Raw genomic sequence first — 27,115 nt, forward strand, 5'->3', positions numbered from 1 at the left:
ATATCACGTTCCAAAACGACATAATTCCCCGCGGAGATATGACGTTCAAAAACGACATAACTCCCCGCGGAGATATGACGTTCCAAAACGACACAACTCCGCGCGGAGATATCACGTTCCAAAACGACATAACTCTGCGCGGAGATATGACGTTCCAAAACTACATAACTCCCCGCGGAGATATGACGTTCCAAAACGACATAACTCCCCGCGGAGATATGACGTTCCAAAACGACATAACTCCGCGCGGAGATATGACGTTCCAAAACGACATAACTCCCCGCGGAGATATGACGTTCCAAAACGACATAACTCCGCGCGGAGATATGACGTTCCAAAACGACATAACTCCCCGCGGAGATATGACGTTCCAAAACGACATAACTCCCCGCGGAGATATGACGTTCAAAAACGACATAACTCCCCGCGGAGATATGACGTTCCAAAACGACACAACTCCGCGCGGAGATATCCCGTTCCAAAACGACATAACTCTGCGCGGAGATATGACGTTCCAAAACGACATAACTCCGCGCGGAGGTATGAAGTTCCAAAACGACACAACTCTGCGCGGAGATATGACGTTCCAAAACGACATAACTCCCCGCGGAGATATGACGTTCCAAAACGACACAACTCCGCGCGGAGATATCACGTTCTAAAACGACATAACTCTGCGCGGAGATATGACGTTCCAAAACGACATAATTCCCCGCGGAGATATGACGTTCCAAAACGACACAACTCTGCGCGGAGATATCACGTTCTAAAACGACATAACTCCGCGCGGAGGTATGAAGTTCCAAAACGACACAACTCTGCGCGGAGATATGACGTTCCAAAACGACATAACTCCCCGCGGAGATATGACGTTCCAAAACGACATAACTCCGCGCGGAGATATCACGTTCTAAAACGACATAACTCTGCGCGGAGATATGACGTTCCAAAACGACATAATTCCCCGCGGAGATATGACGTTCCAAAACGACATAACTCCCTGCGGTGATATGACGTTCCAAAACGACATAACTCCCCGCGGAGATATGACGTTCCAAAACGACATAACTCCCCGCGGAGATATGACGTTCCAAAACGACATAACTCCCTGCGGAGATATGACGTTCCAAAACGACATAACTCCCTGCGGAGATATGACGTTCCAAAACGACATAACTCCCTGCGGAGATATGACGTTCCAAAACGACATAACTCCAGGTCGCTCGGAGGTCGAGGTCGGTGCGAAAATCGAAACTTTTTCGATGATTTTTTTTTAATATCTCGGGTAAATAATGTCTGATTTTAAAATGTTATACCTTTTTGAATGCGTACGGATCCCTACCATCAATTGGCATTCAAACAAATTAATCATCGATGGGTTGAAAAATGTTGTTGACAAAAAACCGATTACTTCGTAAATTCAACCTTTTTGATGATTTTTTGGAATATTTCCGTCAAATAATGTGCGATTTTGCAATTTCATACCATTTTCGACTCGTAAGGATCAGTTCTATCGATTGGCATAAAAAAAAGGAAATCCAAAATTTTGACCCAAATCGACAAAATGGCAAGGCAATCACACTTTTTATCAAAATAGAGGTCGATGCGAAAATCTAGCCATGTCCGTCTGTCTGTCTGTCCGTATGTATGAATGCAAGGATTCCAGAACCTGTAAGAGCTAGAGACTTGAAATTAAGATGTAGATGCTCCTAGTGCCCGCGCGAATCGAGTTTGTTTCCGATAATCGATAACTTACTCCCTTTCCAAGCAATCGACATGAATCGATATCGATATCCTGTTTCAGGGTATCCCCTAGTCGGGAGCTCCCGACTAGAACCTTTAATTTGTTCTTTCGTGACCTTGTCACTTGTATTAAGAACTTAATTAAGAAATTAAATCGCCTTATCGGTAATGTTTTTGTCAATTAATTTGTTGTTCATTGATTAGTTTGAAGTTACAGTTTTCTATACATTTTTTTGTTGTGTTTTCAAAAATGTGCATCAAGCCACAAAAGTTTTCGAGTGCGCACTTGCAACACGCGCCGCAGTTTGTTCCAGTTACCTCTTCACAACTCTGGCTTACAAAATAGCCGCTGTTGCTGTTTTAGGCGCCACCCACTATTTTTTGGTATAACCTCCCGGCCCGTGTGCATTTTCACAGCCATTTGAACTTGGCAAAACTTGCAAAATGTGCAACATAGCGTTAAGAAATCGTGTTAAGCGCTGCAGTTAGCTCTCGAAGAGGCAGCCACCAGAAAAACTTTAGTGAAATTTGCATAAAGACATGCGTATGTGAGTGTCTAGATACATATTCATATATCTACAGTTACAACTATTCGTATGCGCCCGCATCACGTGCAGGGCAATGTGCAATCAGCTGCAATCGATTCACGAAGACGGTGATCCGACTATTGTGAATACTTTAAAAGGGCTTTAGAACTTATAGAATTTTTCAAAGTTAATACTCTTCATTTTTAAGTTTTTTATATATTATATTATTATCATTATTATTGTTGCTATTACTATTACTATTACCATTATTATTTTTATTATTATTACAAATATTGTTTTTATTATAATTTTTATCAAATGGCCTTAGGTCTTATAAGGCGACATTTTTGCTGGTTCGAGCCCAATTTACCACATTGCAAGGGCTGTTTAAAATGCAAATGACATACAATTTGTTATTATTATTATCATTATTATAATTAAGCAACTGAGACATTCGGATTTAAGCATCACTGCACTCGCTTTAAATTTAATTTCTTGTTGTTCAAGGATCCAATAACTGGGTCACTCAAACAGCGTTTCAAGATATAAAGCAATATTAAACACATCATAATTAAGGCATGTCAACAACGAGGTTTATTTTATTTAAAAAAATATATTTTAATTCAATTAAGTTCAGAATTGATAAAGCTGACTGACATCTCTGCCTCATTCGCGACCAACTGAGAGCGACTTGTTACCCAAGCGTGGAAAGGTTTTGCTCTCGTTGAAGTTATATAAATGTAAATAAGTTAACTCCCACTCACTTGGTTCAATCAGAATAAAAGTAGCCGAGCAACGCCGGATATGGATATGAGCACTTATATAAATCTGCAACAGAAATGTATTTGTATCTAGTTGCAAATAGTTATTGCCTATATGTGTTTTTGATACACTTGACAACCCAAACTTTGTCAACTGAGTTGTTGTTGTTGTTATTTTTGTCAGTTTACATTTGCATTTTTACTGCAAATGCGAAATCGATTTCATGTTTTGCGAGTAACTTGGACGACTCGGGTTACACACATGTCTATTTAGAGCAGCCAGCCAATGCTGAACAGCAAAAACAGTCGAATTCCTTTGATGCGTTTTATTGGCCCTGCATTGTTGCTGTCACCGTTGACAATCTCTCTCTATCTGCGTCCCTCACGACGTATGCGCAATATTTACTCAGTCTTATTATTATACCCGAAGGCCTTTGAAAATGAGTAAAATATTCTTAATCAGATGAACGGAGTTCATCTAGCCTTGTCATTCTCATAATTTGTTATTATTTTCTATTTTCTATTTTCTATTTTGGAAATGTCGACTTTGAGATACGGCTTAATAACCATAAACACACTCTTGTATTCCATTTTAGCCCTGATCATGTGTAAGCAGGAGAGAATGTTGGCAGCGGCAGCTTGGCGCTGGATTCAGGGTATCGTCTAGCCGGGCAGTCCCGACTAGAGCACTCTCACTTGTCCATATACCCCTTATTCAATGTCACCAGAACTGTCTGCGTCGAGCAGGCAGACATCGTCCGCTTGTTTCGTACATTTAATTCAATGTTCGGCTGCTTGTTGTTTTTGCAACGTTCACTTACGCTTCATTTCCGTCCGGTCCTGTAGAGCATATCCGCCTGATATTGCGTCTGATTTCCGCTTTTCGCTTCAGCGAGCTGCGAATTGCGAACGAACAGTCGCTGAGATTGACATTATGTCCCACATGTCTGTCTGTTCGCACATCCGTCTGTACATCTATGAGTCGGTACGTTTAAGTATCTGTGTTACGGCATCTTCGTGTCCTTCAAAGTGAAAGTTGTCGCTTTCGTCTCCGGCCACAATCAACTTGTACTTAGAAATTTTGTTTTTTGATTTGCTTCCTTGACATTGAAAGCACATTCCTATTGTACACATATTGGCGTTTATTGATTATTGTGCTGTTTTCTAATTGACATTTCAATTTTCCAAATTAAATTCAATTTGATATAAATTGTTACAATAAATTCGGAATTGCCCTTTCACATTTCACTTAAGAGCTGTTCGCATATACAAATTTTTAGTTAAGCAATTAGTTTAGTAATTCGTATAAAGGCAACAATTATTTGTTAGTTTTCGATTAAGAATCTGTTTCAGCTAAGTCCTACGTCATGAAATGTACATTTGATGTTCACAAAAAGTTTTCTGCTTCCAAAACATTTCTTGATATGATTCGGTTCGCTTTTTATTACATTTCGCGGCCTTGTTAATATGACAAAAATGATTGAATTTGTCTGGAAGCAATTTAGGCGGCTTTGTCTCTGCCCGAAGCTGGCGCTAATTGTACCAAAAGTTTCAGTACTAGTTCAGAGTATATAAATGAAAGGTGAGGCAGAACAATTTTACCGAGCTAACCAAAAGGGACAACGGATTAATCAATATGCCAAAGGAACTGTCCGTGGGAACCAGAGTGTTTTTTTATATTTGTGTATGCTCCAAATATGCGATCAAATTCTGCTTCATTTTGTTAAGTTTGAATAAAATGAATGTAAATCAAGCCCGGGTAGCTCAGTCGGTAGAGCATTGGACTTTTAATCCAAGGGTCCAGGGTTCAAGTCCCTGCTCGGGCGACTTTTTGGCTTACAGTACGTTTAAAATATTTTATCCCTGCTGTCTTAAGCCTTGTATGCCCTCTGAACCCATTTAAACTAGTTTCAAAGGTATACTTGTTTTGTGCAAGAAGCATTTTCGATGCCAGTCACAGTAAGTTTAATCAGACAGTCGATAGGGATCAAGTCTCTTCTTGAACTAATATTTTTCTTAACTCTTTTTATAGAACTGTGGACCTTATTTTAACCAGTTACGCACAGTTAAGTTTAGGACTAAAAACACTTCTAACGTCTGCAAATGTATATTACCTATGGTTCTCCGAAAGTAACTATTTTTTTCTTGTTTTAGTTTTTGTTAGAAACATCCAATGCCCGGGTAGCTCAGTCGGTAGAGCATTGGACTTTTAATCCAAGGGTCCAGGGTTCAAGTCCCTGCTTGGGCGATCGCTTTTTAACTTACGGTTCTTTTAATCCATAAATATACGTATATATTTTGGTACAAAATTTTCAATAGTGCTAGATTTTGGAAATATATCCTGCCATATTTGAAAAAAGTTTTAAAGAGTCGAATGATTCCAAAACCCAATTGATTTTGAAATGTAATGCCTGGATACATTAAAAGTCAAATATAAAAGTTCTAAAATATAAAAAGAAACGTCGCCCGAGCAGGGACTTGAACCCTGGACCCTTGGATTAAAAGTCCAATGCTCTACCGACTGAGCTACCCGGGCACATGGACTTTTGGAGTTTAATGTCGTATAGTTGCCACACAAACTCCTGATTTATTTATAGAATATACATAGTGCATCTAACCACCTAAATAGAAGGCCTGAAGACTTATCCTTGCAATACAGAAACAAAACTTATCTATGTATACTTTGACGATGACAACTCTTCTACATGAATTTATACTTAATGCAGGGTATTTCTTAGTTCTCTATTTGAGCGAAAGCCAATTCTTCATTGTTGTTAGTTGCTTTATCCTTTGACAGCACTCATCGAACCATTTATATTTATGATCTAAATGGGGGAAAAAAATAGAGCACGAGGCTTGCAATTCAGATGAGTTATGCGAGGGAATTTGTACACATCATAAAATTCTTATCCTAACATAGTTGCCATTCGCAGTGCATGAACAGTAATGCGTCTGTTGACCCAATCCCATTTGATGTCACCATTTTCGCATCGGCCCACTTTCCACGTCCCAGATGTTGACGTTTTTATCCGTGAAGCTGGCCCACCCAAGCCCCCCACTCCCTATGACTGTCTGTCATCCAAAATCCATTGAGCGTAACGTATGAGCAGGAAATTCTTTGCATTTCATTTCAAGCTCTCAGATTCCAATGCAGGTCCTTCTCTAGCCATTGTGTGTGTATTTGTGTATGCGAATCTCTAAGTGTGTGTGACTTTTATAGTCTATTAATTTTATTAGTACCATTGCAGTCAGTCAGTATTCAAGTTGTCGCATTTAAGTTGTCTCGGTCTGTGTCTAGCTCTTACATTAGCCTGACTGATTCTCATTACTGGATGGCCAATTCGAATTGAACGTTTGATACTTATTCTATGTCCGACACATGATATGTGCGCTGCAATAATCTGGTTAATGCAATTATAATGTCACATCTCGGGCGAACTATAGACCCTATGTGGCAAACAGATACACTACAAACTGCAAGAAACTTATATCATTAATACAACTCTAATAGATTATCCAAGTCTAATTTACATCAGTTTAATGAAATGTGTATCAGACAGAGATAATATTTGTAGCGCATTCTTAGGTGTAGGTAAAACGTAGTTTAATCCGTATATGAATTAGCCTATGACTTTCGGCTGACTACCTCGCTGTAACTTTCATCACTCGAGCAATTATTTAGCCATTTCCAGCTGGGCAGCCAACTTTTTCCTCCTTTTACCCCAGTGCGGGCAACGGTCAGTCGCACATTTCAGTTGATTTATTTGTTGCATTAGTGGACGCTAGTCGACGTCCTTGGCAGTCGCCCACTTCAGTTGAGTCTGTGCGCCCAGAGGTATGCAGCGTTCTTTTCTGCCACTTCTGTTGCGGCTGCAGCTGCCACGGCCATGCGTCGTAATAAATGGGCGCCTGGATGCTGCTCAAGCTCAGGCGACCGTTGAGCAGTACATTAACAATTTTTAATGCCATAAAAATGCAGGATAGCCCAGGTAATGACATCCACAGCCAAAGCTGCTCCCCTACAGTAAGCCCTGCGCACACGGACTGACCGCAGTCAAGCGTGTAAATTGTGTCATTCTCTCTAGCATGGGCAAACGTGCATTGCAAATAAATAAGTCAATCCCACAGAAGTCGATGCGTATGAATATCCTTCAACGATGATTTACCCAGGACAATTAATGATAAAGAGTTTTGAGTGTGTAAAGTATAACTGAAAGACATGGAAAATTCCTTCAATTTTCCATAGCATTAATACAAATATATCTTAAAGGTGTGAAAAGTGGAAATACTCTCATTGGGAGTCAACGACAAAGAAATACACTGAACACAAGTCAAATTACATGAAGCACACCTACACATATGGAACTCTATTGCAAAGACTTATCCCTTAAAACTTTCATTTCTCCAATTTGTGAATAACCTATATAATATACAAAGTATGCAAAATAGGAAAATGTTGCCATTTACATATCAAAAATAAATATAAATATAAAAAGAATTTGTCAGAAGTGGGATTCGAACCCACGCCTACAGAGTAGACTGCGACCTGAACGCAGCGCCTTAGACCACTCGGCCATCCTGACACGTATACCCATTGCTGCCAAAAAGCCTTCATGTATGAAAAACCGGCTAATTAAAAACAAAAACATACAATTACCATTTTGTAATTTGTTGCATGCATTAGCATATGTTTTAAACATCATGCTTCTTCAATGAATTAGCTAAAAATATTCAAGGATTTAAATATTTATTAATCATTCTCAATATTTATACACCCAAATGTACAATGATGTAATTTGCTTATTGTAAGACTTTTTGTGTAACTCAATCTAATATAACTATTAAATAAAATATGCTATCTAAAATATGCATAATAGTATGTATATAATTAGTACAGAAAATGTATTCCGGTATTTTGAAAATATTATCAATTTCCTCGTTTTAAAAACGCACCGTATCATTTCTACAAGTTATACGTGACTAAAAATATGACTACAATTTAATCAAAACTATTTGCACACATAAAAAATAATCGAATCTTAATAGTTTAGGCATTACTATTTTCCTTTAGCTCTAAGTCTTTCTTATGCTGATTATGATGTTGAGTTGTAATTGCAATTGATCTTTAAAGTTTATTCGCATTGTTGCATTTATTAAATTTGCCTAAAAAATTGTACATTTTACAATTCTTTGCTGCCCTTCATATGAGTTGTGTGTATATGGAGGGTTTATAGTTAGTGCACTCTCTCTTTATTCTCTTTGTTTTATATGTTAGCCCCAGCAGAAGTAAAGAAATTTATTAATTTGTATTTGCATTTAGCATTTTAATTCAGAACATGTTGCTTTATGTTTTTATATTTGCTACAATTCATTACTTCAATATTTGCCATATATTAAACTATATTTTAAGAAGTACGCTATATTTATATATTTATATTCAAATCTAGGATTAGATTTTGATATATACGCGATTGTGTATATGTAAAGTATGTACATAATTATTAGGCAACCACTTAAGCTTAGTTTATTGTGTGTTTTATAAAAATAATTATTATTTTACGCAATTTTTCATTTGCCTCAAAAATGTACTAAAAACCGAAAACTGTACATCAATCGTAACCGTTATCGTCTCTTTCATTATCATTGTCATTCGTAATCATTATCAAAATCATATTCAACATCATCATCATCATCATCATCATCATCATCATCATCAACATCAACAGCATGGTACAAAACAAAAGTAACCAAACTAAGCTACATAACTCTAAAAACTCAATACAGGTTTTATTATAATAGATTAGCAAAAGAGCTCAAAAATCAATCAATTTCTAAACACAAATTTTCTCTTTACAGGCATAGCCGTTGATGTGTGTCTATTTGGTTTTTAGATATTTTCGTACTTAAGCTAGTTTGGTTTCAATAACGCATGTTTCCTCTTTTGAGCTATACTAAAACAATTGTTATATTTAGTACACAATTGGCTTCAAGCTGCTGCTCCTGTTATTTTAGTACATTGACTTTCATGAAGCGTACATGCGATTAATGTCGTGCTGATATTTGTCTTGAATGTCCTTGCGCTTCAGCTTGAAAGCAGCCGTCACTAGGCCCATATCCGGGGACCAAACTTCCTTGCACAGCGTAATGGCGGCAGGCACCTCGTATTTCTGTAATTTACCTGCACCAGAAAAAAATATAATAATAATTATAAGCCTCTAACAACATATTTTATAAGTTAGTTAGTTACATTTCCTCGCATGTTCGCTTATTTCCTTGAGTATGGCCTTCTCCATGATTGGCGATGAGCACAAATCTTCAAACGTTTTGTTTTTAAGCCCATTCCGTTCGGCCAACTCTTCGAGATGTTTCTGATTCGGCACGACCAGCGCGACGGTATATTGTTTTGTCGGATCACCATAAACGCAAATGTTCTCAATAAAGCCACACGTCTTCAACTCAGATTCGACCTTGCCCAAGGAGACATATTCACCAGCCTGCAGCTTAACCAAATCCTTCTTACGATCTGCGGGCAAGTGGAACATTTAGCCCAGATTTTTAGCGTACATATTGTGTACTGGCACATACCAATTATCTTAAGTACGCCATCGGATTGCACTTCTCCAATATCGCCGGTTTTGAACCAACGGCGTCCATCTTCATCAAAAAAGTCCTCATTGGTTTTACCGGGCAGTTTGTAGTAGCCTTGCGATACGCAGTCGCCACCGATGAGTACCTCACCCTGTGGATAGGGTTTGTTGGTAACACGATAATGGCCCTCTTCCCAATTAACCAACCGAATGTCACAAACAGTCAAAGGTCCTCCAGTCCGTCCATAGGTCATGTCGCGATCTGCAAGCATATTGTTAGGTTGTAAAGCAAACTAGAATTGAATATTCAGGCAGAGCACTTACAGTCCATCACAGTTGCGCCAGAAGTGGTCTCTGTCAGGCCGTAGCCTTGTATCAATTCCACGCACAGGCACGTCTTGATCTGTTCGTGAGTGTCGGCCGAGAGCGGCGCACCGCCGGACATAATAATGCGCACCCTGCCGCCCATTAGCTTAGCCACCTTCTTGAAGACCAGCCTAGCAAGAGCAGAATGAATCACATGTTAATTAAATTATTTGTATAGATATTCTCTATATCGTGCATACTTGTCGATCAATGGTGTCTGATAACCGCGCTGTATCCACTTGACTTTGTACTGGTAGAGAAACTTAAAGAGCGCTTTCCTGAATGCAGAGCCAGAGTTGACCTTGTCGTTGATGCCCTTGGAGATGCGATCGAGTATCAGAGGTACGGAAGTCATGCACGTAGGCCTCAGCACGGAGGCGTCACCCTTGCAGCCACGCTTAATCTTGCTGCTCGTGTCGATTAGCGTCAGCGGCGTTGAGTAACCAATGGAGACGCCAGTCATCAGGCAAACGCTCTCCGCGACAAGCTCGAACACATGCGCCAGGGGCAGAAAACCGATCAACACATCTTCCGGATAAATGCTAACCATGTCACAAAAGCCTTTCATTGTTGCAATGCAATTCTTGTGCGACAACAGAACACCCTTTGGAGTGCCCGTTGAGCCGGAAGTATACATGATAATGGCAATGTCCTCGGCCTTTGGTGGCACGTTCTCTGTGGATGAATAAAAATCAAGAGTTAGCAATTGATCAAAAGCTAACAGCTAATACATTTATCCAATATTTATTTATTTATGTCTAGCCGCATTTAAACATACCAAATTTGCTGTCATTTCCAATTTTCACAACTTGAGCAAATGGCAGAATCTTAACGCCTTCCTTGAATCCACTTGTGTCGGTCTTGTGCAGCTGATCTTCCATATAAATGATGGTGTCGACATTTGGGCATTTGTCCAGCAAAGTTCTGAATTTCGGTAACAGATCGTGCGAGGTGATGACAGTGGTTACTTCGGTTTCGCTGATGCCTAAAAAATAATGTCAAATATGTTAAAAAATAAGTTTCAAGAATGTTTGTAAAACCGACAAAGCACAATGCATATAAATTCTATCTCAGCCGAGTCGATATGGCCATTTCATTTCACTTATTTGATACCTTTCCCTTATTCCACCCAAAATTGGAGGTTTTTTAGCATGGCGCTTTTCTGTTACAAATATTTGTATGCCATATTTATGCATACAATAAATAACAAAGATAATCGCAAACGCCCCTTTTCTATAGTGTGGGGCTAGGGCTAAAATCACAGCTGCAGAGAAAACCACGCGTCAAGCGGGTATTCGTTCTTCTTTAGTGAGTGAAGCCATACGCAAGAGCTCAAAGTCTTAACATCGGACTTGCATACGGTAAATAGTCCGAAGCAACGATTGAAAATAGATAAATGTTCTTCAAGGATATTTAATTTTCGGCATGCCGAACATGATCGCAGTTTCTTGTTTCAGTATACGTACAGTGGGCCACGCCGTCATCGCCAAGTGTGGCATAGACGGTTACAATGGGCATCGCCTGCTTAAAGCAACCATGGGCAGCTATCATCCACTCGGCACGAGTCTCAGCAAAGATGACAATGTTTTGTCGCGGCGCCTGGCCAAGTTCGCGCAGTCCACGTCCAAAGCTGGCCGCCATGCGCTCCGCCTCGATAAAGTTCTTCCACTTATAGTCGCCCATGTTGTACTTTTTGAAAACGCGTCCGTTTGGCTGTGTTTCGTCCTCCTCGCTGAGTATCTGGCGGGTGCCCAAGCAGCGTTTGGTCGAGTGCGTCTTGGCCACGTAATTGAAAACCTTTTCCAACGTATCGATATTCTCCTGCAGCATCTTCACATGCACATCGCGCGGCGGTTCCGTGGTGCGGTATGTCAGCTCAGTTTCTTCGTTCTTGATTATCTTTGCCTGCAAGTAACGAGCACAAATGTGAGTAACAATGTAAGGCAGAGCTCGAGTTTCAATCAAACCGATGCCACTAAATGGGATACCAAGCATGTGTATAAAGAAACGAGGTTCTTGGTGGTTTGGCTGGGAAGCTAAGGTACCCATACGCGTTGGAAGTGCAATTAGTATGAAACAACATATGTTTTATTGACTGATAAGTGGAGTGTGTGTGCGCTGGGTGGGCGTGGTGTACGTTAGTGGTAGAACCCGCAGATGGTACAGACACCAAAACTTTAAGACCAATTTATGTAATAAAACACGTATGCAAATGATAAAACCTCAATGTCATCCGCGGCGTACTTGGAGGACTCATCGACCAACAATTTCTTGCTTATGGGCTTGGCCTGCGAGTAGGGTAGGAGGTTAAAATTACCAATTAGCTTTGTGGCATATAACGAAAATGTGTTTTTTTGTTTTAAAGCTTTGCACAATTCGTATTTCCATTGAGTGAACTATTTAATCGATTGCAGCATTTGATTTACCTATAAAATTTATAGTACATATCATTTCCTTTTATTTCTTGCTCAACAACCGCTTGGTTCCAGCCTTATCACGGTTTAGATAGCCGATAACTGATTGTGAGAATGAACCGTGAGCTTGTGGCTAGAGTTATCAATGCTGACTATGTCACCAGTTCACAGAAAACTTGCACGCAATGAATCACATTGTTAATACGAAAGTATTAGCATGCCAATATACACAAATGCTGTATTTTTAAATAATATAAGGATTACAAACTAAACCCACATAACGTCAGCTACAATACAGCACATTCAAAGTCGCAAATCTTTTAATAACACATCGCAATTAATTAAATGCATATAATTCCTCGCCTAACTGAATTTATTGACAAGTACATTTTCATAAAGTCACGAATAAAAGTTTAAACAAAAATTAATAAATTTCATTATTTTACAGCTGACAAGAAACTGTAAAAATCAATCGTTCAACAAATAAGTTATATTTTACACATTTATATAAATCCGATTTCAATAAGACGCTTCCATTGAAATGTAAATCCCTTCAAAATACTATATTATAATATATACTATATAAATATATATTGCTCACATTTATTTTGAGAGAAAATGCAGAATGTGAGATTGGCTTCACGCACAGATAAAAGGCTCGTTGGCTTAAGAAAATTTGATAGCTGACATGACCCTTTCTTTCTTTTTGAGACATTTGCTCGATTTGATTTAAGTTTCTTACCAAGTTGTTAAAGCTAAAACTGGGTAAACAATGTGAGGCAAAGACGGCATGTGGAAAGCTGAAGGTAAAAGCATCGCATGACGAACAAGTTAAACTGCAACTGAGGCTGTGCAATTTGTGAAATAATAAAGCTACAATTACAGAAGCTGCACATAAATAAAATAGTAATAATAGTAAGTAAACGAAACATGCGATTAAAGACTATGAAACGCGGTTATTGAGAAATCGAAAGTCAAAATTTAAATTAATACTATGAACAAAAGCACAAACTAAACCAGATTTCAGCTTTGTTCAGCTTCTCAATGCTAGTTAGAACAATTCACTCACCTTGACTCGCCGTGAGTCCTGTCGACGTTTCCATGGCGCCTGTATTACCAAATAAACCGGCAGCGTTATAATGTCGTAGACAAAGGCAATCGCCTTGATGGCGCCCAGTGCACTCTGCACCCAGAAGCTATCCATTCTGCAAGTGGATGGAAAAACGCAAAAGCAAAGTTAATTATATTATTTGATTTTAGTAACAGCTGCTGCAGCTGTGTGTAACGATATGCAAATGGAAAGCACAAGATCTGCTCTGAAATTCTCCACTCATTATGTACCTATGTGTGTACGATATATATATTTAGTATTTTTAGGTTTGGGCAGAGTAAGCCACTAGTTATAGTTCTAGCTGCGCCGCAAGTCGAAAGCTAACTGATTTCAGTTGACGAATCTTTCGGGCCCAATACTGGAAAAGGCTTGCCACTCGCCGCTTAGCTGCTTAGCACTGCAGCTGCTCGAAAGGCGATAACGCTGGAAAGCGTTTTGCTTCTTATCAGCGCCTTCTACGCGTCGCGTTGATTTGCCGACACAGCTCTTACAGACAGGTTTCCGTTTCTTATGGAACGGCAAATGACTTTTTACAGGAACATAATCAAATTATAATCGATCTTGTTTAGCATCTTCCACTTGAGTAAAAGTGGGTCACAGGGACTCTTATATTTTTTAGGAGTCTAATAAATACTCGTAGTAATAATCGTTTGTCAATTGCCATTGTAAATTAAAGCCAAACTGATTTATGATGTGAACAATAAATTGTGAACGACCGTTCGAGATTAAATTCGTTTCCAGCACAGATCACAGATTACCCCACGGTATTTGTCACGCTTGACAACGATTTTTCTCTGAATATATATATATTTACAATGAGTTATTGTTCGGCTTCATAAACATATCTATTATAAGTATTATGAGCTTAGCTGTTCGCGAAAGATCGATACATGTATTATTAAATAATATTGCATTCCAAAATGATTTCAGTTTAAGCCACAATCTACAGCCCACCTGCTGCCAAATCATAAGCACATACATCATTAGATAACTTGCATAGTTCGCTTTTTATGATTATATTTTACGACTATTTGATTTCTTAATTTAAGCAAAACAAAGCTCATATCTTTTCTAAATTATTTCAACTTAAGCCACTATCTCACCGCCCACCTGCGGCCAATTAACGGCCCTTTCTACGTCTTTGTGGAAGTGAAGATAATATGGTAAAGCTGTTGCCTAGAGCTTCGTAATGCGTCTGTATGCATGTGTGTGTGTGTGTGTGTGTGTGTGTGTGTGTTAGTGTGTGTGAATAACATGATAATCAGCGGCTGTATGTGAACTCAATTATCAACCTTTGCACTGACATTCCAGCACGTTATCAAAACGGTAAGCGAATAAAATAAGTCAGGTTGAAAGTCTCAAGTAGCGTGATTTTCGCTGCAGCTATTATTAATAATTTTCCAGTTTGAAGGTCATACAATATTTATCATGAAATATATTAATTGCTAGATATAGATATAGACAAGCGCCGAAGAGAAATTTTCAAAGCAAATGATATTTCACACTGATCGCCAGCAGACATCGAACGCCTGTGCAAATGCTTTAATTATACTCGCAATCAGTGCAAAAATACTTATGCCACAACGAACTGATAAGGCGAGCTCCAGCGATAAGCAAAGCAACTACGAAACTACGTCACGTCCCTGAACTTGACATGCACTGCAAGTGACTGTTACGCCCGTTAATCTAGGACGCCCCTCGACCGGTTGGCATTGGCAACAGAGACTTAATGTCAATTAATTGGCACAGTTTGTTGGTCGGTTCACGGCGACTGATCGAGCACGCTGCAAAAGTAAATCTCTCCTATTAAAATATCACTCCCTCACACTCGATCGAGTTGCTAATCAAATTTCCATTTATAGCTTATCAAATAATTGGCTCGCAATCTTATCACAAATTTAAATATTCGTGCACTACAGTTATTTATCACTTTCATATTTATCTTCGCTAAAAGTACCCCAAATACGGTTTATCTTTAATCGCCAATAAAAAACGCCAAATTAAAAATATTAGACTTAAAATATCAGCATGGTTTATGGGCATGCGTTGCCAGCAAGAACAACTATCTTTGCCATGCCGAAGACTAAATACCCTTTTAGTCGATCGACTTACTATGATATAGTAACTAGACGTTTGACAGCTTGGTCTGATCCGGCCAATTTGGACATATATGTACCAAATATATACTATATAGCGACAAATATGTCATTTAGCTGCCATAAAAACATTCGCTCAAAAAGTAGGTTATTGGCGTATATTGAAATCTGAGTCAAAGCTATTGCAGATCGTTCATATTATATGTACATATAGCTCGCCGACGGAAAATGAGATTTCCACAATCGTTTCACGCAACTCAGCATTAAGACAATTGTATTTAATCCTCTGCTTTCTGTGTTTTTCTGGTCTTTAGTTAGTTGGTCTCTGGTTTTTGTCAAGATATGGTTTTTGTTAAGATATATTGTAAAAAACCTCTCAAAAACCATCCGACCGTAAAGATGCCAACTGACTTTAAAAGGTATTTCAATTTTTTGGGGTTTTTTTTTATTTTCAATTCAATAAAATGGCATGTGTTTTAATGTTAAACACAATTTGAGTCAGGTACAATTATATGCTTGAATTCACAATTAGTCGTGTATAAAATATGTTAAGCGATAATATAGCCGAGTCGATCTAGCCGTGTTCGTCTGTCCGTCCGTCCGTCTAATATCTCGGGTAATGGCTCCGCGCGGAGATATGACGTTCCAAAACGACATAACTCCGCGAGGAGATATGACGTTCCAAAACGACATAACTCCGCGCGGAGATACGACATTTCAAAACGACAGAACACCGCGCGGAGATATGACGTTCCAAAACGACAGAACACCGCGCGGAGATATGACGTTCCAAAACGACATAACTCCGCGAGGAGATATGACGTTCCAAAACGACAGAACACCGCGCGGAGATATGACGTTCCAAAACGACATAACTCCGCGAGGAGATATGACGTTCCAAAACGACATAACTCCGCGAGGAGTTTATTAAATATATGCAATGCATATTTTTAACTAAATGGTATGTTATTAAATTTAAAAAAGAATCGAATTGTTGAGAATTTTCTGCTTAAATTAAAATTACATTTGACTTGTCCTGATAGCGCGTATCTCATGCATTCTCAAATCTTTCGCTACGTAAAAGTGTACACAAATTAAAGCAAGTGTTGACATGACTTACATAAAGGTTGGACAATTAGATAGTTCAATGGGAGAGTACTTACTGGGCATCATCTTCGATGAACATCTTGCCGAGCTTCACTGTGGCAAGGCCAGCGGTTGAGACGGAGCGACACAGACAAGGGGGGAGAAATTCTAGAAAACGCTTTCTTTATTTCGTGTCCTTGTTGCCACTCCAAGCGTACTCCAAGTACAGTTGCGTTGATGGAAAAGCGCGTAATGCGTAATGCGTAATGCGTAATGCGTGATGCGGTTTCTACGTAGTTAGCTAAAACAGGTTGGACAAACAAATGGATGCAACATTTAGACGATGATGCCACTTTTCAAGCTGCAGTTGCTTTGATGTTTCATTTACCTACAATAAAATGAGAGAGAGAGAAAACAGATACGCATTTATGTAATGAAAATAATGACAATGATTAGACAATCAAAATGGTCTTTGTTGTACAAATAGATATAGCAGTAGGGCAAAAACAATAAGATGTTAGAACAGCTCTCACCAATGGCAATGGCAATGGGTATTCTTAGCTAGACACCTTTTCAATTTTCAATTGATAAAATACTTTAATGCGAATGCGATAAATGTGTAAAGAAAAAAAACAGAAAGAGCTTGAAGATTTTGTAACAGAACTTGGCTGACCTTCGTGGTCTCTTTTCGCTTTCCACTATTAGCATAAAAAATCATTTAAAATACTACAGAGCAGCATTTCATTAAACATTAAATGAGAAGAAAAATAAGGCAAAAAGAAAAGGTTGAATATATAATTTTGAATTTAAACAAAACAGAAAACAAGTTCTTCGGTTTCGCCTTGTGGTCTTGGTGTTTGGCCAAAAACTGATAATAAAAAAACAACAAGAACCGAGATACAGATACAAAAAAGATCCGTACAGATGTGTGTGTGTGTGTGTATCTATATTTAAAGATAGCACAGAAATTAAATTTAGACAGTCAAATGTGTGTTGCATAATACGCGAGAAATGCCAGAGAAATCTCACGCGTGTAACATTCGCCTTTTTCTACTTCTGCTTTTCTAGGCTACAAATTGACATAGGTCGCGCCCCCTATGAATGGAAGACACACGGAACTATTGTTGGGCTTGTTTGGCTTGAGCCATAAATACATTGATAAACAAGTTATTAACAATTTCTAATGGCAATCGCTTGGGCAAAGTCCACAGCAAGGTCTACTGATTGCGTCGGCAATATGAACGAAAGAGATATCCAAACTAGAAATTCTTCAGAATCTGCCGGCTTGATTAACGCATTGCCAAAATCGAGCAAAGTTCAACGTAATGAAGCGTCTTTTAATAAATATTTTCATGCATTGATTATTTATGGGCAGCTCTTTTGGTTTGTCACAAGACTCATAAACTCTTTTGCAAGACTCCTTGCCGTCATCCTTCAGCCCTTTCGGCTTTACAGATGGCATTTGTTTACGGCAGCGTACATTGAACCACGCCAGCGAAAACAATAACATGAATAACAAGAAAGACGCTTTTTCCAAACGTGTTTTGTTTACGCCGTGAGAGAACGTCGAAACACAATATTAATGCAAAATTCGACAGCTACTTAAATCTTTTACGCTTCAATTTTAAGTAAAAAAACTTAAGATGTCTTATTTTATTAAATTAATATATATGTGCTTGGTCAAGCGAATGAAGCAAGAACAAAAAAATATATCTCTTACTACAATTTTAAACATAATTTTGTTCAACTGATAAACGAGAAAGAACCTCCGGCTAAATGTCTGAATGTAGTTCTATCTCAGTCAAAATCTGTAAAAACAAGTGCATTGTTTACCCCAAATCCATTCAAAATTGATAAGATTTGTACATTTTCTGTTGATAACATTGAAATAAAAAGATTTTGCGCATAGCAAAGACAGATTAAAAAGAAGAGTGCTCCGACTAGAAGATACCCTAAGCTCCGCGACAAACTGCCTTTACAAACATAAGCAAGCATTTTATATATATCCAATACGTTCGAACTTTAAGTATCGATGATCTTTAAGATAATATTTAGCAAAGTGTGCAGCATAGTAGAGCAGGCATCGAGTGGCATCTATTCCAACTGGAGGTTAAGTTGCAGCAAGCACTCTGACCATGGGAAGCACAACGACTTGGGCGAAAGTTGTTTTCACATTGTCACAATTTGCAAGCGATTGCAATCGCCAAATTGTGGGCTAATGAATGAAAATTGTATGCAAACAGAATAGATTGAGTTCAGGCAAGCTTGTAGGCACACACGGGTACAAAAGTTTTGAACTTTGAACGTACACGCTGCCGCGTGTGCGACGAACGTGACCCTGATCAAAGTTAAATTGCAGCTAAATGGAATCATAAGAATCAAACTGCGACGACAACACCACCGAACAGCTGGCCAAACAGTTATGCAAACATGGCTCTGGATTAAGACAATCAGGAAATGACAAACACGTATCACTTGATCGCCAGCAACATATTCCGAGCACTTTGTACCCACCCAGCTACCCGAACCGCCAAAGCACACTCCACTCAAATGTTGGACAAGTGAAAAAGTGTTGCGGCTGCTAAACGAGCGACACATCTGATTTAATCAGTCGGTTTAGATAATCCCTTTCGCATGCGTTATGCTAACAATAATCGACCGACATAAACAAACAAATTGTCTTTATCATAGCAGATGGTAGATGAGCTATGCTCGAAATTATGGAAATACATATTTGCAGGTCTGCTCAATTCAATTTATTACCGCTTTCATTTCAAAGTTCAGCGTTTAATATCAGGTTTTAATACTCGTTCGCTGCCAATCTGAGCATTAGGTGAAACTGATTTTAATTGCTTTGATTAAAACAATTGCGGGTCCCCTTTTTATTATAGACACTGCGTATGCAACCGTTATAAACATTTTCAATTTGTTGCTACTGCGCGTTTTTCTTTTGCTTTATACATTTTCTCTATACCCTTACGAAGCATTCTATTTTCTTTGTCACGGCATGTGCAACGCATAGAAAATAGACGTCTGGATCGAACGAATATATCGCATAGCTTTATTATAGGATCAATTGGGAGTAGAGTTCATTTTATAGTACTTGCGTTTGCAAGGGTATCTAGTCTGCGGCATGCCAAAGATAGTTTTTTGCATGTTTTTGTTTGTTGAGTGTTCGAATCGTGAGCTAAATGCGCGTTTTCCAATTTTTTAAAACAGCGGGCCATTTGGCTTTTGCATATACGGCACAGCACAAACACAACAACAAATACGATTGATGGAAATCATTGAGCCAATGTGAAACGCGGACTCGACGTCATGCTCGACTAACTGGAAATGCAGGCGAGCGACTGGCTTGACAGCCTCGAACTTGAAAGTGCATTTGTGCATGTTGACGGCGTTTTGATTTCACTGACATCAGCCGAAAATATTATTTGCCCAACTCGACAGAGTTTCAAGAGTTCCATGTCGATAATCACAATCACGCAGCAAGCCAATTGCACGGCTCACAAAGTCCAAGTTCGGTGCAAAGTCCCAGGTAATCGAGCTTGAAACAGTAGAACGATACCAAAGCACAAATATTTGGATCCGTTATTGTGTGAACTATTCCGAGCCTAGCCTATGTTATTATAAACCTTTTAAAATTGCCCACGTGCCCGCCCACAAATAACGAGACTAACTCACTTGACTTACAAATAAAAGAAACTAAATCAAAGTGTTAAAAGGTCACATTTGAAAATGATTTTCAATCCGCCAATTTTCCACAATTGCGGGTGAAATACGTTTTCGTCAAGTTCCTGTGAAAGGCTTTGAAAATAGGTTTGAAGCCAATCGAACAAATGTGAAAAACTACTCAAAAATCAGTGTAATATTTAGAAAAAGAATTTGCACCGTTATTGGCAATCACAGTTAAAAAGTTAGATGATTATTGAAAACAAAAGTGTTTAAAAAATTAAAAAATACTTTCAATAATTAAATAATATTTATTGTAAAAGTAAAATGAGTTAGCGCTTGCTGTTAAATGTTTTAAATTGCCAATACAACCTATCTGGCCTGCACTGATTAATAATTTAAAAAAAAAGTGAGAATTTAGTGCCAGACTTTGAAATAACATTTACACAACACATGCAAATTGAACAATTTTAGGAAACGAACACCTTTGTAATTTGTATGCCTCGTACGTAACAGGTAATTAAGGTCAGGTGAAGTAACAAATTTATGTAAATGTTCCAGAAATAAATAAAAATAAAAAAAAAACAAGTAAGAATAGATTATTGATAAGCATCATTAGCAATGCAAATGCCGGCAATATTAAAGAAAAGTTCAAATAGATACATTTTACAAATCTTAAAACAATCTAATAACAAAATAGAACGAAAACTGTTTATTAGACTAACTAACTAATGCGCTCACAGTCATGTGTTTGTACATGTTAATATGCATACGTCGGACTAATAAATATAAATATTTGTATTTTTTACTTGAACACATTTTCTTCACAATAGCTTGAATGTGCTCCCATTCAATTAACTTTGCAAAGTGCCTGTTAACAAAATAATATATACTTTTATGACTTTTTTTTTTTTAATTTCCGCCTACTGTTGCTAATAATTGCAGTAAAACTCAATGATTAATGCCTAAAAATAAGTCGATCAAATAAGTCCACAAACAACAATTTGTATGGAATATATGCTCATTAGAAATAATGATAAATGATTTCTCTGAATAAGAAATATCTCATTTATTTATTTATTTTTTTTTTTTGCTGCAATGATATAACTTTTACAGTTAATTTATTTATTGACATCAACTCACACCAATTGCTGCCTTGTTGCGCCAACAAACTTGAATGCGCAAATAGCTTGCACAGTCACTTGAACTTTGGCATTCGCAGCAAGACCATAAACATTCAACCAAGGTGCTAAATGCGAAACGGCATGTAACGGTGCTCGTTAATCATCAGCATATCGATGACACGCGAGTTGCCTTGACATTGGCGGGGGCAGGGAGGGCGGCGGTCAATGATTCTCTATTCCTGTGTATGTACATACATATATGCACACACACACACATGCATGTGCAATATAATGCTCAAATGACCTGTGATCAAAATGCTTGGCGATTGAGCAAAAGAGAGCAACTGTTCTTTGTCATTGTCTATGTGTTTCCTAATTCTCTCGCCCGCTCGCTCGCGCACTCGCTCTATCTCATTTGCTCAAATGGGGTAACAAAATCATCGTATGACTGTGTCAAAGTCCGAAATAAAAATAATTTCTGTAGTTATTTTATTTATTTTTTTTTTTTTTTTTAGTTTTTGTATGCAGCTTATTGAGCGCACATAAAATGAGAAGAATGCTCGCGCAAGATTGAAATAAAACAACAATAATCATAAATTTAAAAATGCTACAACAATTTGCATAAAGCGCTAAATATTTCATAAAATGAAAAGAGAAAGAGCAACAAGTATGCAAAACAAACAAACACAAACCGAAGATTGTGTGGGAGAATTGAAATGAATTTGATTGCCGGCAAGTGCAGCAAGCCGAGAGAGAGCAAGAGCGAGAGCAAAAGCTCACACACACACACACACAACAACAGCAAGCAGATAAGTAGGCAGACAGTGCTGCCTGTTATGCGCACTCTCTTTTGCACTCGCTCATTTCGCCTGCCTCTCGCTCTGCTTGCCATCACATCGGCAAGGCAATGGGCGATCATGCATGAGTGTGTGGGAAAGTGATGAGGGACTGAAATTGACGTCAACGTCGACGCATGCTCAACTACACACACACACATGCAAGTGACCTAGACAAGTATGCGTGTAGTTATCTTTAGAGTGACCATCACACACAGCTTTCCCAGTCTCCCCAACCCTATAGCATACCCTGTTAGGAAAGCACGTGCCATGCAAAGTGAAAATTTTCCACAAGATAAACAGCACATTGGCAATGATCATGATTACAGAGAGCACAAGCACGTCGCAAAAGGCCGGTTTAATGCATTATAAAAATACGATACGGGCAATACGGGCAACTTGATGCCCGTTGGCAAAACCGGTTAGAAAATCTTTTCGCATACATTTCAACGTCGTGACTAAAGCAAACATAGTTTAAATGTGTGCAGGTGTGTGTGTGTGTGTGCGTGTGTGTTGATGGTTCATCAGCGTGAGGTCTTCAGAAACAAACGTGTTCAGTATTGTATGCCAAAATGTGGATTTATTCATGCCCCACAGATACTATTTATATACCCCATATTAATTACATATCTAACGAATGAGAAGCTCATTTCCGTATGTTTGTAAAAACGTAGAACTAACGCACTCTCTTCATACATAGGAATGCCCTAAGTGAGTTAAGCTTTTTTTTAATTAGTCCTAAGAAGCCCCATTACATAATATTTAATTCTCAAAATATATAAATATTCAAACAGTTTAAATAAAATTTTATTTAAAAAAATGGTCACCCTAAGAGCCCAAAGTCGAGTAAATAAACACAAGGTGAGCACTAGATTTGTTAATAACTCAAAGTGAGATAATGAAGCAGAATATGATAGTGAGGATTAGAGTAGAGAGAAGAGAGGAGTGTCTTAAAATTGCAGCTGATAACGTGCGCACACTTAGTATATACATATCTATATATTAACATATATTTTTATGTAAATAAGTGGTTGCAAAAACTTTTTGTTAAAACTTCTGGCAAATATATGCATTAGCATGTCCACATATTAAACACTAGCTGGCATTTCCCGGCCTTTTCCGTGTCAGGGTTCTTGTATCGAATAATTTTAACTATTTTCCGCCCTTATTCCACCCATTTCCCACACACAGAAAATGCAAATGTAAGTAATATTTCGAATTGGAAGAGGTGGAGAGGTGGGTTTGCCGCAAAACGTGGAACACGTCTTAATTGGATTTTCAATACATTTTCTTTATATTTCTAATTGTTTTAATTAAGCCAAAAATATGCCAAGATGAGCGGCGGGATATATAAATAGCTGCCACTCTTCGACATATGGACGAAGTTTAAGATGGAAATGTCTCAGAGAGAGAGAGAGAAAGAGAGAGAGAGAGAGCTCTACAGTCTCCAGATTCAGGGCAGCATGGAACCTGTGTCCTGACCCTGTTTGGTATGCATTTTGCCAAGCATCAATTCATCTAATAAATAAAAATATAGCAAACAATCGTTTTCCACGCCTTTCCCACACTTGCGGGTGGAATTTCAGAAAGCCTCATCTTTGAGGGTTTTACGGTTTCGACAGTGCATTGATCCTTCAGTCAGTTGACTCTGCGGTGCCCTGTAACCAGATCTTAAATGCAGCACAGAGTAAAAGTCTGCGAGGGGAAACAACGCATGTACATACATATGTACATACATACATACATACGTACATATGTATGTTCATGTAGTTACATAGAAATCGCGTGACTTTTTCTGCTGGGCCCCAAAAGCAACGGCAACGGCAACGGCAACTGCAACTGCAACGGCGTAAAAAGAAAAGCGCCAGACAAAAAGTCAATGGGTGTAGGAAAATCGGTTGAGGGTTGGTGCGGCAGCATGTCGTGGCACGTTTTCTTCGTCTTCTTTTGCTTTTGGATATACCAGCTGAAAATCGTACGAGTTTCAGGGGAAATGTTGCGCAGCAACAGCACAACAAAAGTGCGGCGAACAGGGCGAAATGAGCGAAAGAGGGCGAATAGCATGGCAATGGGTTGCAATGCCTCTGACGTCGACGTAGACGTCAACTGTACAAGAGCACAGGGCGAAGGCGAAGAGAGCACGCGCTCTCGCCGCCGTCTCATTAACTGTGGCGGCGGGCTAAAAGGTCAAAGAGCACGTTGTTTACAACGTTGAATGCTGCTTGGCCCCGCTGCTCTGATTTTGACAATTGGGTTTGGCCATGAATGAAAGCTGCGACCGGCAAACGCTACATGCACAAATACATACATACATATGCGTATATAAAAGCCAGACGGAAAAAGGGCAAAGGGTGGTGTTTACCAAAAGTATTTATAAAAAATCTTAAAAATATCTGAGATGAACTAAATGTATTTTCCAATTTGACAGCAATTATAAATAATAATAAGTTTTTTTTTTCAGCACAAACGGAAAGCACATGCAATATATATTCATTACAATAACAGTTATGTGAAAAGGCAACTGTACACGAAATATGTTGAGCACAAATAAATAATGTAAATGCCAAACTTCAGTTTTCGCTCACATGTATATTGAATCGTCCAGAAAAAATATGTGCGCTACTTAACGTGCCCGCCGCCAATGATAAACGACTGCAAGGGCACATGCTTCCGGGCCATAACAAAGCCGCACCCCAGAAATCAGACATCAGAAATCAGAAATCAGCTCGCCAACGCGTCATTGAAAATGCATCAGCATTTCCATGGGCCATCGTTCGGCTCGGCTCAGCTGGTCAGTGAGCGCCGTCGCAATGGCAACAACAACAGAAACATATGACACATCCACAGTGCACATGACCCCGCAGCGACCCACAATGCCCAGCAGAAGAAGAGCAAGCACAGCAAAACTCGCATGATTTTCAGTTGGTATAATAAACCGAGCAGACAAGAGAGTGTGGGAGTAGAAGAGCGACTGAGTCAGCTAGCTGGGCTCTCTCCAGTCTGTAAGAGAGCGTGCGCATATTTTGACAATTGTCTGATGCACGTGCACGCGGCCAATAGGGGAAATGGTTGGGCAGCATAAGAGAGCGCCAGAGAGCTCTGAGCAGAAATTGAGAGAGCTTTGTTTTTGTAAGCATAATTAAAATCATATTTGATTTGTGGTTAACAGTAACTAACGGCATAAAGTGCATTTTTTCTTTACGCTTTGATTGCATACATTGTGATATTATATTTGGAAAGAGAGCTGACAACTTTTTAAAATCTTTTGTGATTGCCAAGCAGACAGAAATCAATAGACAAATAAACAAATCATTTGTTCTGTTTATTTGGTTGCCATTGGCTGCATTGCATAATGCATATGCAGCGTGTTGCTCAATGCATCCGCTCTCTCGCAAATTGAAACTGGGTCAACGTGCGTTGTTTACCGCAATTGCAACTTGTTAAAATTTAAAGTGGCAATGCCATCATAAAACACTTAAGAAGTGAACAGAGCGCGGCTGCCTGCGGGGGCTCCATTTGTATTTCCGACACGGGCATTGATCAGGTGGCGTGACATTCGAGCCGCCACGCCGGCAAAGGGAATCCGTCAGAGCAAGAGAGAGAGAGAGATAATGCGCGTCTCTGCCTGTTTGTGCGTGCGACCTGTGTCAGCTGAGCGATGGACAGACAGAGGCAGTGGCAGAACGTAGCTAAGTATGTAGTTGCATACGTCATACACACCGTTACTTGAATTTAAAAGCTTACCTGCTGTATTTGCAAACGGTTATAGTAATTTCCAGAGTTTTTGCGTCGTTGTGTTTGGAATGCCGTTATTTGCATTGGCAAACGAGCGTAGGCGAGTGCAGAGAGAGATAGCGAGAGGCAGAGAGAGATAAAGAGAGAGAGAGAGGAGCGCGCACATGTAATAAACACCAAACAAATGTATTATTATACATGAAATTAATTAGTAAACAATTATTTTACTTTGTTTGTTTTTAGCCAATGCAACATTTTAATCATACACAGATATTTTTGACGTAATAACCACGTTCGTAGGCGTTATTCCAATGAGAATTTGTGTGGCGCTTAATCACTTTTACTAATCCGTGATTTCCAACGCTGATTGGGCTATTTTAAATTTTAACTTTCACCAAATTACACACTAATGCACATGTTTTTTTTGTTTTTTTGTTTTGTAGTTGCGCTTTTGCCAATTCGATGGCCTACTCACACTCACAAACACACTTACAAAGGAACTATCACGAGCCAACAGCTCATTCGCCGCCGGGCGAAAAACGCAAAGCGATTTATTACTTACACAAAGCTTTAAAGTTAGGTTTTTTTTATTTTGCTTTCAATTGCGTTTCAAGATTTTAGTATGCGTTTTAATTTCGCGCCCGCATGTACATATATCAATACACAAACTTCTTTCAATAGATATGTGCACGTATGTATGTATATGTATGTGTATGTACGGCCACAACGCGTCCAATACAACGTTCTCAAAACACGTTGAGTTTGCTTCTGATACGTGTATAAAATGTCGCCGTCGCTTTTGCCACGATTATTTTCACCGTCTGATTCCGACCGCTCACTTACGCACACACAGGCAAAGCTGTTTGACGCTCTCTCTTTTGCTCTGGCTCTTGCGGTCAAATCTGTTTTATTATTACCTACTTGTGCAGCACATGCAGATGCAGTACGTTTAGTCGGTAAATAAGTAATGTTAATATTAACAGTTTTATGTGTCCCATTTAAACGATGCTACGGCTTTTACTATTATTTACACGCGGCGCGCTTCCAATTGTTATTT

General features: G+C 38.9%; 1 protein-coding gene and 4 non-coding genes across 8 annotated transcripts; 2 read left to right on the forward strand and 3 right to left on the reverse strand.

The window, feature by feature from the left end:
- The first annotated feature begins 4,784 nt into the window (after positions 1 to 4,784).
- TRNAK-UUU (transfer RNA lysine (anticodon UUU)) lies at positions 4,785 to 4,857 on the forward strand. The gene has a single exon. It is a non-coding gene; the product is annotated as a tRNA-Lys (tRNA).
- Positions 4,858 to 5,206: 349 nt separating this feature from the next.
- On the forward strand, positions 5,207 to 5,279 carry TRNAK-UUU (transfer RNA lysine (anticodon UUU)). Its single transcript has one exon. It is a non-coding gene; the product is annotated as a tRNA-Lys (tRNA).
- A 215-nt stretch (positions 5,280 to 5,494) lies between these two features.
- TRNAK-UUU (transfer RNA lysine (anticodon UUU)) lies at positions 5,495 to 5,567 on the reverse strand. Its single transcript has one exon. It is a non-coding gene; the product is annotated as a tRNA-Lys (tRNA).
- Positions 5,568 to 7,531: 1,964 nt separating this feature from the next.
- On the reverse strand, positions 7,532 to 7,614 carry TRNAL-CAG (transfer RNA leucine (anticodon CAG)). Its single transcript has one exon. It is a non-coding gene; the product is annotated as a tRNA-Leu (tRNA).
- A 147-nt stretch (positions 7,615 to 7,761) lies between these two features.
- On the reverse strand, positions 7,762 to 26,870 carry Acsl (Acyl-CoA synthetase long-chain). Of its 4 annotated transcripts, none has more exons than XM_070210500.1 (11): positions 26,621 to 26,870; positions 16,769 to 16,992; positions 13,468 to 13,603; positions 12,207 to 12,272; positions 11,451 to 11,889; positions 10,763 to 10,969; positions 10,185 to 10,659; positions 9,943 to 10,115; positions 9,617 to 9,880; positions 9,279 to 9,554; positions 7,762 to 9,209 (listed from the first exon to the last, which is right to left on the reverse strand). In XM_070210500.1, the coding sequence occupies exons 2-11, from the start codon at positions 16,789 to 16,791 to the stop codon at positions 9,055 to 9,057; spliced, it is 2,214 nt and encodes a 737-aa protein (XP_070066601.1). In that variant the 5' UTR covers positions 16,792 to 16,992; positions 26,621 to 26,870; the 3' UTR covers positions 7,762 to 9,054. The 4 variants fall into 4 exon arrangements, with proteins under 4 accessions (XP_070066601.1, XP_070066600.1, XP_015029845.1 ...); XM_070210499.1 differs by having other exon boundaries at positions 16,769 to 17,079; XM_015174359.3 differs by lacking the exon at positions 12,207 to 12,272 and having other exon boundaries at positions 16,769 to 17,079; positions 26,621 to 26,850.
- Between the last annotated feature and the right edge of the window lie 245 nt (positions 26,871 to 27,115).

This window comes from Drosophila virilis, chromosome 5, assembly GCF_030788295.1.
Source record: "Drosophila virilis strain 15010-1051.87 chromosome 5, Dvir_AGI_RSII-ME, whole genome shotgun sequence".
Classification (NCBI taxonomy): domain Eukaryota; kingdom Metazoa; phylum Arthropoda; class Insecta; order Diptera; family Drosophilidae; genus Drosophila; species Drosophila virilis.

Bases quoted from the DNA above. Each gene is read 5' to 3' on its own strand.
- Acsl (XM_070210500.1), bottom strand. From the start codon at position 16,791: ATGTTCATCGAAGATGATGCCCA. The intron at 11,890-12,206 runs GTTTTATCATTT...CGTTACTTGCAG, and splicing joins ACGCCGCGGATGACATTGAG to GCAAAGATAATCAAGAACGA. The intron at 10,116-10,184 runs GTATGCACGATA...TGCTCTTGCTAG, and splicing joins CAGACACCATTGATCGACAA to GCTGGTCTTCAAGAAGGTGG.